The sequence below is a fragment of the Apiospora kogelbergensis genome, assembly GCF_038363985.1.
Source record: "Apiospora kogelbergensis strain CBS 113332 chromosome Unknown utg000005l_segment0_segment0, whole genome shotgun sequence".
In the NCBI taxonomy this organism is placed as follows: Eukaryota; Fungi; Ascomycota; class Sordariomycetes; order Amphisphaeriales; family Apiosporaceae; genus Apiospora; species Apiospora kogelbergensis.
In genome coordinates, this window is record NW_027117422.1 from 4774488 (window position 1) to 4788047 (window position 13560).

The 13560-nt window shown below is 53.7% G+C and overlaps 5 protein-coding genes across 5 annotated transcripts; 1 reads left to right on the forward strand and 4 right to left on the reverse strand.

The window, feature by feature from the left end:
* Nucleotides 1-164: 164 nt before the first annotated feature.
* Nucleotides 165-1376, forward strand: PG998_008200 (C-3 sterol dehydrogenase/C-4 decarboxylase; the record flags this gene model as incomplete). Its single annotated transcript, XM_066875016.1, has 1 exon — nt 165-1376. One exon carries the CDS (start codon nt 165-167, stop codon nt 1374-1376), a length of 1212 nt encoding a protein of 403 aa, XP_066730961.1.
* Nucleotides 1377-1510: 134 nt separating this feature from the next.
* Nucleotides 1511-2680, reverse strand: PG998_008201 (uncharacterized protein; the record flags this gene model as incomplete). The annotated part of the gene is made up of 1 exon (XM_066875017.1): nt 1511-2680. The coding sequence occupies one exon, from the start codon at nt 2678-2680 to the stop codon at nt 1511-1513; it is 1170 nt and encodes a 389-aa protein (XP_066730962.1).
* Nucleotides 2681-4628: 1948 nt separating this feature from the next.
* On the reverse strand, nt 4629-7613 carry PG998_008202 (uncharacterized protein; the record flags this gene model as incomplete). Its single annotated transcript, XM_066875018.1, has 3 exons — nt 4629-6008; nt 6074-6278; nt 6337-7613. The coding sequence occupies 3 exons, from the start codon at nt 7611-7613 to the stop codon at nt 4629-4631; spliced, it is 2862 nt and encodes a 953-aa protein (XP_066730963.1).
* Nucleotides 7614-8136: 523 nt separating this feature from the next.
* On the reverse strand, nt 8137-8813 carry PG998_008203 (uncharacterized protein; the record flags this gene model as incomplete). Its single annotated transcript, XM_066875019.1, has 4 exons — nt 8137-8206; nt 8277-8325; nt 8407-8512; nt 8595-8813. The coding sequence occupies 4 exons, from the start codon at nt 8811-8813 to the stop codon at nt 8137-8139; spliced, it is 444 nt and encodes a 147-aa protein (XP_066730964.1).
* A 2345-nt stretch (nt 8814-11158) lies between these two features.
* On the reverse strand, nt 11159-12498 carry PG998_008204 (uncharacterized protein; the record flags this gene model as incomplete). Its single annotated transcript, XM_066875020.1, has 3 exons — nt 11159-11522; nt 11637-12139; nt 12235-12498. 3 exons carry the CDS (start codon nt 12496-12498, stop codon nt 11159-11161), a joined length of 1131 nt encoding a protein of 376 aa, XP_066730965.1.
* Between the last annotated feature and the right edge of the window lie 1062 nt (nt 12499-13560).

Consider the following 13560-nt stretch of genomic DNA (forward strand, 5'->3'; position numbering starts at 1 on the left):
ATTGATCGATCGAGTTAGAGCCATATGCATCCCAGAACTGAAACGCCACACAGCTCGCCTCTCGTACTGAAGCAGCGAAACCCCATGGCGTGTGTATCCATGCATCATCGACATCCTCCACTGGTAAAGAATTGTGATTGCTTCACCACCAAGAAAAAGGAACCATGGCAGCGCGAACAGCCCGTAGTCTCACCCCCGCACCCCCGCCCATTCTCGGCCCCGTCCTAGTCACCGGCGGCTGCGGCTTCCTGGGCTACCACCTAGTCGCCCACCTGCTTGCCGACCCGGAGCGCGGCAGCGGGCGCGTGTACGTGCTGGACCGCCACGTAGCCAACAGCGAAAACAGACACGCCGGCGACGACGGCAACGTCACGTACATAGAGGGCTCCGTCACCGACGCCGCGCTCGTCGCCTCCGTTCTCCAGGAGACGCGCCCACGCGTCATCTTCCACGCCGCGTCGCCCCCGGCCTCACTTCCGCCGCCGCGCTGGCCCGAGTTCGAGGCCACCAACGTGACCGGGACCGCCATCTTGCTGGCGGCGGCCGCGGCGTCGGAGACCGTACGGGCCTTCGTCTACACATCCAGCGCCGACGTCTACGCGGACCCGCCACACCACAACGTCACCGAGACCCATCCCCTGGTGGCCGCCTCGGAGTACCGTGCTCGCCGCGGCGTCGGCGTCACCGAGTACATGCGGACCAAAGCCGCGGGCCAGCGCCTCGTCCTCGCGGCAAACACCCCCGCCCTCCGCACGTGCGCCCTGCTGCCGGCCCACATGTACGGCGAACGGTCCTCGCAGGGCCTGCGCGAGATCCTGGACCTGTGCGACGACGGCGGCGACGGAAGGGGCTGGTGGCCGCGTCCGCCGCTGGTCCAGCTCGGCGCCGGCAACAACCTGATGGACGTGGCGTCGGCGGCCAATGTGGCCCAGGCCCACATCCTCGCCGCCAAGGCGCTCGTCGAACCCGACCGCACCCGCGGTGTCGTGGCGGGGCAGAGCTTCAATGTCACGGACGGACGGCCGGTGGCGTTCTGGAACGAGCACGTGCGGGCCGTGTGGAAGGAGGCGCGAGGGGGCGGCGAACCCGGGCTCGGGAATGTCATCGTGGTGCCCGCGTGGGTGTATGTGGCGATCGCTTGGGTGGTGAGGACGCTCTTCTGGGTGCTGACGTTGGGGACGGTGTTGGCACCCGCGGCGTTCTCAGAGCAAGCGATTCTGTATTCTCTTGGGGAGCATACATATAGTGTCGACAAGCTGCGGGACAGATTAGGCTTCGAACCGGTACAAGACCACGATGAGATCATGAGACAGACGGTGCGATGGGAGTTGGATCGTCGGCAACGATGCTTGGAGGAGGCGCGGAAAGCAATATAAGGACCATTGTTACATGAACTAAAGTCGTAGCAAATTTGAATATGAAGTAAATATGTAATATTACTTTGTTCGTCATTCATATGCTCGTATATGTATATATATCCGATAAACATGTTTCTTCTACCCACCTACCTTCACGGCGCCGGCAACGCCTTACGGAGCGGCCGCATCCTCGACCGCATCTCGAAATCCTCCTCGCGCTCCAGTTCTTCGACAGTGTGGTCCCGCCCCACGTGGTTGATCAGCTGGTCGACCGTCGGGCAGATGACGTCCTTATCGCGGAAGCGGCTGCACAGCACGCACGCGAATTCGCCGTCGGGCGTGTGGCACTTGACGGCGAAGCGCTGCCCGATGTGGAACTCGCGCTCGTCCAGCACCACCTCGGTGCTGCTGCCCCTGCGGCCCTCTCGCGTCCTCCCCCGGGCCCGCTTCTCGATCTCCCAGAAGTCGTCCGACTCGGCGTGCAGCCGGACCCCGCACGCCGGGCAGCGGCAATCCCCGCCGGGCGCGAAGGACCGAGCGAGCGGCTTGTTGCGCACGTATTGCAGGTCGAGGCTGTATCGGCAGTAGAGTGGGGCGGGTTCGGTGAGGGTTGTCGAGGCGCGTCTCGGAGAGGCAAATTGCACAGCGGGCGGGGGGTTCGGAACGGACGGCGGCGCCTCGATGGCTAAAGTTTGCCTCTGGCGTTGCTGGCGCAGCGCGTCGAGGGAGCCATCGCGTGCTGCATTGGATGCGGCAATCAGCTTGCTCATGTCGGCGTTGTCGAGCTGGCGGCCGTTGGCGAGAGCGTCTTGCAGGACGTTTATGACAGTCTGCTGCAGCGCGATGACCTGGGCCTGCAGTCGGTTCTCGGTGACGGTGTCGCCAATGGCGAAGCGGCGTCCGAGGCGCTCGTAACCCTCGTCGAATTCGCGGCCGATTAGTGCGCCGGAGCGCTCGAGGGCATAGGCTACTTCATCTTCGCGTCGCCATCGCGGCGGGGAGCGGTGGCGGCTGCTGCTATGGCGGTTGCCGCTACAGCACCTTTGCTGTGGCTGTTGTTGTTGTGGCTGCTGGTACTGGCTCTGGTTTTGTTGGTCTTGGTTTCGGTTGTTCTGTTGCTTTTCGGCGTCCTCGACCTGCTTGCGCAGCTGCTTGATCTCCTTGTCCTGCTCCGTGTCGCGCTTCGTCTGCTGCCGCTTGTCCTTGACGCGGTCCCAGAGACCAATGGAGGAGGTGAAGGTGCCGATGAGAGTCGAGCAGAGGGTGGCAATGATGAATGTTTTCTTGAGGTTCTTCTCCTCAATCATGCTAGCGTAATTCATCTTGGCGGTTGATTCGCGAGGACCCGGTCGACGGGTCGTCCCTTGTCGCTAAGGCACTAGAACTGGTCGGTTGGAAGGTTATTGGGATGGAAATCCTCGGGACGAAAGTGGCTCGAGATCAGTTCGCAGAGAAAAGTATTCGGCGCGTCGCACGACGAGGAAGTAGGATGCAAGCCAGTCAGGCTTCAGAGTCGTCGGGATGCATGCGCAGTCACTCCCCTTGGAAACCTGTTCAGGACGGCCTTCGTATACATTCTTCTTGCTCAGTTTGAGTTTCACTGTCGGCTGCAGCAGACCGGAGAAGAAAGGCGAAGGAAAGCGAAAAGCGAAAAGCCGACGAGAGTCTTCTCCTCCCCCAGTCCCCCCTACCAATGTGTGGCCGTAGATGCCCGAAAGCCCACATCACACCACATACCTTGCTACCGCACCTTCTTTGCTCTGCTGCGAAGAAGTTAAAGCGTGACGTCAGACCTGTTGGTCGGTGAGAAGCTAAAACCCGCACCAGAGAACTGCGGCGGGGGGAATCGGCCATCGTGGACACCCTCCATCACACGATAGCTGAGCCGCCACTATGTGTACAGCACACCGAAGGCCTGGTGCCTGGTTTTCGAGTGTCAAGTTCGATGCCCAACTTGCAATGGTGAGGCGCTGGGCGATCCAAATTTGTCCTTTGGCTTTTCCTTTTTCCCAGCTGAGCGAGGGTCTTGGGGTCTGCTCCCGACTGTACCTGATGCCAAGGCCTTATCCCTGCATGTTCTGCATACGCGAGAACCCAAATCCGGGGTTTCTTTTGACGGCCTTCGACAAGCATATTGACGAAGAATTTCATCGTAGAGAGATGCATCATTGATTAGCTTGAGTCGCATGACCTAGAACCGGCCGTTTCCCCCGCATCTATGGCGTTGCTTCAGTGTTTGCTTGGACCGGGTTTTGAAACATACGTTATCTCGGGCTTGCAGATAGGCCACGACGGCCTTATCAGGGGTTCTTCGTCTTGGAGAGGCGGCTGTCGAACAAGCTGCCATAGCCGGATGATGTCTGCGTCTAACACACGCCATATTTCGTAATGGGAAGAAAGGCGATAATGCTCTCGTTGGTGGCTTTTTCATCGGGTTTCGCCTTGGGACCCAGAAAACAGGGTATCGGGCCTGATGGGTTCCGTACGCTTGCTTGTGTAGCATTGGGCAGCGACGCAACCAGTAGAGAACACTCTGAGTGTCGCTTCTCCCGTATGATCCAAGATACCCGATAATGGTGGAACGCGTCGGAACGAGATCCATGTTAAGTAGGCCTCCAGGCAGGAAGTCCAAAATGGATCAAGTTCCTGCCGTGGGCTTGGACAACCTACCACAGGTACCACTTCTGCACTCGCAGCATAAACAACAGGAAGCCAAGGAAACAGGCATCGCGGGGAGGAAAGAAAAAGTAAAAACAAGCCTGGATGATAAGCAAAAGTTTTCGCTAGCATCTCTTGGTTTCGATCCAAGGACCTCCGGGTTATGAGCCCGGCGCGCTTCCCCTGCGCCAAGATGCTTTCTCAGCGCATGATCCAGAAGCCTGGATCCTACACCCAGCCGTCGGCGGCCATACCATTAGACCAAGTTGCAATGGTTAGTCATGGTGGTTGACGAAAAGCCAATCTATCGTTTATCATATCCCAGCTTATTGCTTATGGACAGCGCTTTGGGGGAGAAGGGGTCGAAACCCCTTGAGCCTTCCAACACCGAGTGCATCGTAGGAGGAGGACTCAGTGGCTCTCTATTTTATTAATAGCTCTTTTTCGTTGATTGAAGCGTGATAAGCGAAGCGATGGCAGTATGACCTGTGAAATAGTAAAACTATCAGGGTTCGTTCACTCCCTGGAACGAACAAGGAGTGACCAATGAGTGAAAGCAACGGCGCCGTTCGAGACTACTCGCTTTCCAAGCGAACCACATTGCTAGATATCTCAATCCTGCCAGCTCATTCTTTTCTCTCGAAAGAGACTGACCATACCCATTGGCAAAAGACCCGGGTCCACCAGACGCAAGCCGCCGAACCTCGCTATGACTTCTGGACCGTAGAGCGTCACAACCCAGCGCCAGTACGGCTCCATACTATGCCACTCGCTCTTAATCCCGCGCAGAGTGTCAGCATGATGGCTCCCAGCGAGCGCTGAGAGACCGCTGGCCACTCCGACATCAGTCTCGATTCCACCCCGGTCGTCCGGCCTCTCCAGTAGCTTGCGGTAGACGTCAACCAGCTCTTTATCGTACTCGCACCAAATCTCCTCGCGAAAACGACCGAATTCCTCGAGGCTGAAGAAATTGTCAGCCTCCCCAGGTCCGTTGGGTACCCAATGGTTTTGGGAGTGGTCTGATTCCTCAAAGTGCTGCTTGGCCTTGTGATATGCCTCGATCTCAGCTTGCTTGAACTCATCCAATAGCGAGAACGGGTCGGCCAAGATGGAATTGCGTATTTGGAGTATCGGAATGAACGGCGATCGCAGGTCCAGTCCACCCAGTTCGACGGGAAAGAACATGAAGGCATCTGGAATATCCTCGACTCCATACCGTCGATGGAGGAGGGCTTTCAAATACTCAACCACACTATTAGCTCCCAACTCGCTGCCCTCCGTGCCAGGGACTGCGCCAGTTCGGAAAACCTCGCGCTGGATGCGAGAATGGGTTTCAAGCATAGCATCCACGTGAGACCGCCCAAAACAATTTGCAGCCTCCCCAAAATTGGAAGTAAAGAAAGTGTTCGCGTAGCTGTTCCATGCTTGAATGAAGGAGAATACCGTCTTCTGTTTACTCTTCAGCTGTCGCTGAAGTTCTTCAACATGTGAGTCAACCAGCGCCTGGTTGATCTCGAAGCGTCCAGTCTGGGGCGACAGTCGTAAAAACCCCCATTGAATATCTCCTTTTGGCAAATCGCTGTGGATCGCCGGAGTGACATCGGGGTTGCCCGAGATGCGAATGCAACCAGTCTTAGCTGTGTCTAGTCGGGTACCCGTCACGGCTGCGAATCTCTGCATGGTCGCCCATGCCTTCGTAGCAGCATCGTGAGAAGCGCTCCAGAACCAGGCGTCGTCGTACAGGCGGTACAGAAGGCTCCCACCAGTCGACTGATTCGTGGCGAAATCCAAGCAAAAGAAAACCACTTCACCAAACACGTCACTCAAGATGTGAGAGGTAGGTGTCCCGCGACGGCGAGTTCGGATAGGTGTATCTGCAGGATCGTCTGCAAACTTCAACGGTACCTCGAGGAACTTGTTGAAAAATTGCAACCAAGTCTCGGAGACGCCGAAAAAGGAGAGGATGGCATGGATGGTGGTGTGGGGAGAAGACTATCCCAGCGATCGAACGAAGAGTGGAGCGCAGTGAAGTCATTATGAATCCTGGAACAGATCACGGCCTCTGTTGACAGAATCTGAAGGAGCCGCTGTTTGACTTGCATTGGGTTCTTCTTTGCGGAATCGGACTCTCTATCCGACTCTGTCTCCGAATGTTCGGGCCCCGGGCGAAAGGAAGGAGAGCGCGCTGCCGCTCTGACCGAGCGCATCTTACGCTTCCGGGGTTGTGGTACGCATTGCGGTACACTTAGTGCCATCGGTGAGCTATGTATGCGATATTGATTAGTAACCATTCTTGAGAGGCGCATTGAGCACAATTTACCATGCTGAGTATCCTGCCATTTCGAACTGTGGACTAGTCGGGATTAATACTTCTTCTTGTCCGTCCAGAATCTCTACCTGTTGAGATTCCTTGTCGAGTAGTCGCGCCATAAAGTAGTCTTTGCGATGCGTACTGCGACGGACGTGCTGGACACTATCGGTCTGCCAACCTGAGACGATGTCGTTGCGGAGATAGTACTCTCGCCGCAGTTTTTCGAGTTCAGGGATTGGTTGACGCACATCCAACCAAGGACCTCCCATCTTACGGAAGCTCTTGAAGGCACGTTTGAAAAAAACGGACCACTTCACGCCAATGTATTGAAGGAAAATGGATTGCAAAAGTTCCTCTTCCATGTGGACGTTGTAGACACCACTGATCTTCCGGCGTTGCTCGAGTGGCACGTTGTCGCCCCATGACCAGCTGTCCAGGGCCGAGATTCTCATGTTGAGGACATCGGCAATCTCCCCGAGTATGATGTCGTTCTTTATGAAGTCGCGAAGGGCCTCACGTTTCTCATTGGACAAGCGATCCGACGCCAATAAGCCTTCAATGACCCATTTTAGGGTGTATGCACTGAACTGATTGGGTTCAGCAAGCTTGGCCTCAAAGTCCTGAATGCTCTTGGCCAAAATGTTCCGAGCTTTGGCCTTTTTCGAGCTATCGGTGGGCTCATCGACAAATAGTTCCTTGAGAAAACGGCCAAGATTGGCCTCGTCCACTTGTGCAGGCACGAAGACATCCTGTTCCCATTGCTGTTTTGCCTCGAGCTTTCTAGCACTCTCGATCGTCTCGAAGGGCTCCGTCATCTCTTCGTCGCCCCCTTCTTCGACTTCAGTTGGGCCAGACGGTGCTTCCGGCGCCAGGGATTCTGTTACCAGCTGGGCGTAAAGAGAGGCATAAGCATACTTGAGAGACATGGTATCTAGATGTCCAAGAAGAGAAGCTTCCCATTTCTCCAACGTCTTGACGGAGACAGACGGGTCGTAACGAGCTTGCGCAATGAACGAGTCCAGATTCTTCAGCTCAACCTCGAGGCTTGTGCGTGTGGAGACAGGCTCGGCAACATTCCCCGAGCTGTCCAACTTGATGGCATAGCATGACTTGACGCCATCGCTCAGGGTGATCAGTCGCTTGATCTTGTCATGGCCGTCCAAGGAAGAAAGGATGGTTGACTTCTTGGCCTCAAAGGCGGCGCGGCGCTTGGACAGTTCCTGCAACTTGGTGTTTGTGATCTCCTTCAGCGTCTCGGAGAAGACACTTCCACTGGTCGAGGCCATGGTAGGCTAAGCAAGATGGTAGCGACAGAGAATCCAACGTTGTACGAACAAGAATAGTGTAGATGCCAGATTGGAGGGGCCTGGGTCTGGGGCTTGGGTCTGGGGCCTGGTGGATACTTAAATGCACCCAGACTGGCTGGAGTGCAGTAGCCCCGGCTCCGAGGTGTGACCTGTTGCCTAAACTTGTGGTTCGTGCTCCGTTGCACTTCCTCTTGATGCAACAACTGCATCGGGAGACGTGAATATACCAGGTCGTTGGTACGATAGATTGGCAAACAATACGCTCCTTGCCTAGCCTCGAATTGTTTCCAACGCCAAGCATGACGTGGTTAAAGTCAAGAAATGTCCATTTGTATCGTGGGTTTGAACTGACATAGCCTGTCCCTGTTTTTCACATGACTCCCTGCCTTAACCCTATCATAATCAGTTCTAGAAGATGAAGTCCTCGTCATATTACCGTCCCTTCTGGCTCCCTGCTTCCCTCATTCCCATTGGGCCTTGGTGGCCTTGCACATATTGGAAACTACTTGCAGATAGAGTTCCAGGCGCCGACCATGGCCTGCTCGTCTGCCACAAAGGTGTCCGGATTCATCCTGGCAGGTTGTCAATGAGTGAACACGCGCTCATCCGAACAGCACGATCCTCCTAGAAAGAATGACTTACAAGTCGTCGTAACACGTGCATAGTGAGCCCTCATTGTTGTTGGCACCCGCTATTACAAACGAAGCAAGCGTCGATCAGCATGGTCGATCAGACAATCATGGTCTATAAAGGAAAGAGGGCCATGACTTACCATACTTTACGAAGAAGCTCGAGCCTCCGAAGGAGTTGCACTTGAACTGGCACTTGAATTGCGCGTAGGCGAAGCCGGTCTCGAGGGGAAGTGGGACGTCATAGGTCTAGCGAATCGAGTTGATCGCAGTCAGTTCGTTCTTCGTGCTTTGCAGCGCCGATGTGTAAGTATCTGATCATTGCACTCACGTATGTTCCCAGGACATGGCTGCCGGCCCATTCCGAGTCGGGCTTGTATGCTTGGCCCGCGAACTGCGTCGGGGTGGCGTGAGAGTAGCCGTTGATCGGATACCCGGCCGTCGTCAGGGGCGATCCGGTCGTGCAGGGTGTCTCTTTAGGAACGAGCGCCGGTGTTGCTGCCGCAGACATAGCCAATGTGGCAGCGATGATGATATCGAAGGTCTTCATGTTGTAATTCGTGAGTGCCTGTGTGTATGTATGCCTCTGTTAGAGCAAGCTCGTAGAGTGGTTGCAGTACCAAAGCGGAAAGTGGGAAGATTGCTGCCCAGGGCCGATCTGGAGGAACCCGAGTTGTTTGTAGTCAGAATAAAGATGCGACGCTCAGGTTGCAGTGGAAGTTGTCGCGCGCGAGATTGAGTAGCCCCGCGTCAAACGTTGAAGCTTTTCGTAAAGGCTTTGAGTTACGTCAAACCGGCCGGTGCCGTTGAATTCTAACCTTCTTGTATTTATGCTCGGAGACACGAGACTTCAGCAGGCCAAATCGTCAAATGAGGAAACCTTGTTTGCACACCAACACAAAACATCATTGGTGGTTTACGATGGACGTTGCTTCATCTATATTAGATTAGCCGGTCGAGATTTCCCCGTCCTGGGCTGGTCGTTTGCGCATGACCCCTGCCAATGCACGGCGCCCTCGCGGCAGATACTTTTCCTCAAGTTCCTTCTTTAGGCGATATTTTCACGCTTGATATAAGACCGAAGCGCCATGGTGGTTGCCAAATGTTATCAATCAAATGGCCCTTCCGCATGGATATCAAAATCCGCTAGGCAGCCTGGAAAAAGCTTGTGCGAATGAGGGGAGGGAAGAATGGCGATCTCTACCCCTTTTGGGATCTCGGCAAAAGTAAAGTAGGATTCGAATCTCTATATTGCTTGCGTCTCCCGCTGCAACTGAGACATGATTTGGGTACCCGTAATTGGTATTCTCGTCATTTGTGTTCACCCTCGCCGAATCTCAACGTTTTAGGTCATGCCAACCAATCAACATCACTCGAGTTGGCAGCCAGTCCAGCTCGACTTGATTCCATCACTGCTCGTATGAATTGGCAGACCTTAACTGATGGTTTATTTATAGCCATCCGATAAAGAGGGCATCCCACTTAGTTAATTTGGGCTCAGCAAGACATTTAATAGGAACTACTAAGGAGCAAGGATGCTGAATAAAGTAGTGGTCGAAAGGGTTCTCTTACCAATAGGAGCGGTGCAAAGTTCAAGGCCAATCCTCTCAAGGAGTCTTACGTGTAGGGTGACAGAACACCTAGTATCTACACATCCCGTGCTTTGTGTTGATGATGCAACTACTTCCGCGTAACTCACGATGGCCCAGCGCCATAAAGCTTGGGCGTTCTATGTTGCACAGGCATCGTGCATTGCATGAGGTAGAAATTGCAAGCCTTGATGTCGACCTACAGCTGACGTGCGTTGCTGGACTATAAAGTCTTAGATGTTCTTTGAAGACGATGTTATAGTAATAGATTCTAGTGGCAGAAATAGCACTGGGGCTTGCTCTGGTTAAGGATCAGTGTAAGTATAATAACTCTTAGATGTAGCAATCTCATGTACTCTGACACGCAGTGAATCAGGCACCAAGCTAATTCTGACTATCGACATATCAGCTTCAGGCTGTTCACGGGGTCCTTGTACGACTGAGTTAAACATGCATATCTCCCATAGATATAACGTGAAGGTATGTTCGATGTAACTTGTTAAATATCGAGTAATGCTTCATAAGCTAAGCACCCTATGATATGGTACATTTTGACACATAGATTGAAACTATCCAGACTCAGATATTCCCAGGGCCTTCTATTGCCAGGCAAGATTGGTGGCTATAGTCTTGTGTCTTGGACCTCATAAATGGCATGCAGCTTTTAGTCTAGCCAGCAATCTAAAGCGCACCCTATGACATAGCCCAGTCCTGTGAGCTAAGGTCATACAATAACAGTCTTTTAATGATGTGTTGATGTATCCCTTGAAAATGTTCCTTGAAGTGCCTAAGCCTGGGAGCCCGTCTGAGACGTTCCTCGGGTAAATAGTTCCGATCAAATAAATAGTCTCCAGAGCAAGCTGGATACCAGATTCACGGTTTCATACATACAGCTGGCCTTCATGGGAGCTGAGGGTTGGCTACGGGGCCTGATTACGCTCATGTCGCAATCCTCCCTCGCTTCCCCAAACTGCTTCCAAACGAATAAGCCCCCGGAATTCGGCTGATTGCCTCATGGATCAGTGCCTTGGCTAGTTAGCGAGGTGGTGTCAGGTTGTTGAACTTGGCTCCGAAGGTTTCTCGAGCAAACAGACCCTTGCCGCACGCAAGGGGTGTTCGGGCGCCGGCCAGTGGGCTATAGTTTGCTTAGTTGATCACATCAAAGCGGCTTTATATTTGCGAACGCCACAAGGACTTTCGTCAAACGGCGTTACCAATCAACAGGCCCGACTCAGATACAGCCAAGACAGGGAGGGAAATATAGTATCATTAAGCTATCGTATTTTTTAAGCCACCCAACCATTCATTAATTCTCGTCATGCCTAAATACATTGAACTCCACCGTCTTGCTGATGCCGCCGGACTGCAGGCTAGACTTGGCATCGGTAGTACTCCTCGCTTCGTTTCCATCGGCGTCCCTCATGTCGCCGCTCGAGACCGCATGGTGGAGATGACTATGGAAGGAACTGGAGGCGCGCCCGATGATGTTTTCCTCAGAGCTCGACTTCTGGCGCGTGGTGCCGCTGACCTCGATGCGGCGCTCGACGTTGGCCATCGGGTACAGCTTGAACTCCTCGATCGTAGTCGTCTGCGTGAAGTGCCCCGACCTAGGGACTGACCGGTTCTCCCGGTGGTACGAGGGGTTGTGGGCGTGAGTGTCGTAAACCAGCCTGGATGCAAGTATATCAATTCTGCAATCCTCTATCGTTAAAAACAGGTTTCTGGTCTGCGGTACAAGTATATCGAAACAGTGGGGGATGAGGGCAGGGCACGATGAATCTTACAGTAACATAATTGGAAAAGTACATTCGAGTGTGTAAGCAAAGCGATCCAGCTGGCTGGCCACTGAGGATGCTGACTGCGCCGTGGCCTGGAAAGAGTACGTAACGGCCCGCGTGATCCCTACCAATGCGAGAAGCGCCAGACGGACTTCAGTGCTTCGCATTAGGTAGCTGAACAGCACGCCCGTGCCGCTTTGTAGCGCCGCTTTTATTGAGACCCGACGAGCCATGTTGAACTTCAGGAGCAAGAGCATGGAGCTGATGCATTCGATGAGGGCGATGGAAATAAAGTAGCCCATGTGAAAGCGGTTGATGAGCGTCAGAAGCTCTACCGAGTTCGAGTCGCCGATCAGGTACTTGATTCGATGTATCATGATCATGGTCCGCAGGACGACGATCCCGAGCATCAGGGTCCAGAATACGGCCATGAAGGCCTGCTTGGTGCGCTTGTGTAACATCCGGGCGAGGATGGCGTACGAGTAGAAGGACAGGCCTGCCTCTTGAACCTGGAACAGGAGTCATGTCAGCTTTTGGCAGCAGCCCAACGAGCACACATGTCTGGTCATCATTGTCTACGCAACAAGAGAGAAAGGTGACTCACCATCCAGAATAGATCAGCGAAAGCAGAGGCTACTATGGTATTGGTCTTGGCGTAATCGGTGTAGAAGGCGAAATAACATAGACCATTGGCCACTGCGGTGGCGGTAGATACGACAATTGGGACGATTGCAATGGGTGGGAAGCCCACGATGCCAATAACCATCAAACCGAAGCAAACATTGATGATACCGATGCTGCTGAGGATGGCCCAGCTATGCTCAAAGTATGTTGGCAGAGGGCCGTTGCTTGCATCCTGGTTGACCATCTTGTTGGCTAGGGGGTGATGTTGCTTGTCTTTTGGCACCCTTTTCTTAGCCTTTCTTCCCAGGGGTCTCGAATCACGTCCAACTGATGAGGTAGGTAGTCGAGTATGTTGAAAGCCCCATCATCATAGGCGTGGGAGTGATGAATGTTTTATGAGAAAAGCCCCATGGCTGGCAACCAAAAAGCCCCTACAAGTGGAATGTAGGGATGAGCCCATTATGCTATGTTAAAAGAGCTATTAGTCAATATCAAGGGGCGCCATGCAGGATGCCTGGGCCAAAGCCCTCACATATCCAACTACTGATCACATTTGTTCTCCCAACCTTCCAGAGTCCTGGGGTAGCTTACTGGCTGACTAGATAACCCCTCCCCCGTCCGTAGTTCTTTGGCCAGGCCCTGTCCATGTCAATGACCGTAGGGATCTTCAGCCCCGGCGGATCCTCTATCCGCCACCACTATACCCAACAGGGACAAGGTGGCGTCGTCGACAAAGCAGCTAAAGAACCACCATGCTATGCGGCGTCCCCAAGCACACCAGACAACGGACGATAACTGGATGTGGTCGAGTCGTGTGTTGTCGTTGTTTCTTTTGGTACTTTAACACCCCCCAGGCTGTCGAGGCACGAGTCATTCATCATCGCTCCTCTTTCTTACTTCTTCAGCTGCACATCGCCCTTGAGATACCATCATCAACGGCCCGGCATTGGTATGCGGGCATGGCCGCATAGATCGAAAGCAGCAATCATTCCACGGTTTGCTGCGCACCCCTGACAAGCCACCGGCAAGAGCCCTTTTGTCAGTGCACCTCAACTCAGCTCACATATACGGTAGGATCCGAATTCCGATTTGAGATGAATCCTCTGCCTCGGACATTGCCGCCATAACCAAAAAAAACAAAAAAACCACTGGCATGCAGTCATTGACGATCCGTAACGAACAGACAGATAGGTATGAAAATGAAACTTATTGAGTCTATCATTCGAAGAGGTGGATGATTACAAGTTTGTTTCGCAAGCCACCAACGAAGGGAATACGAAGCCCGTATGCAGGTTTTGTCTTCCAC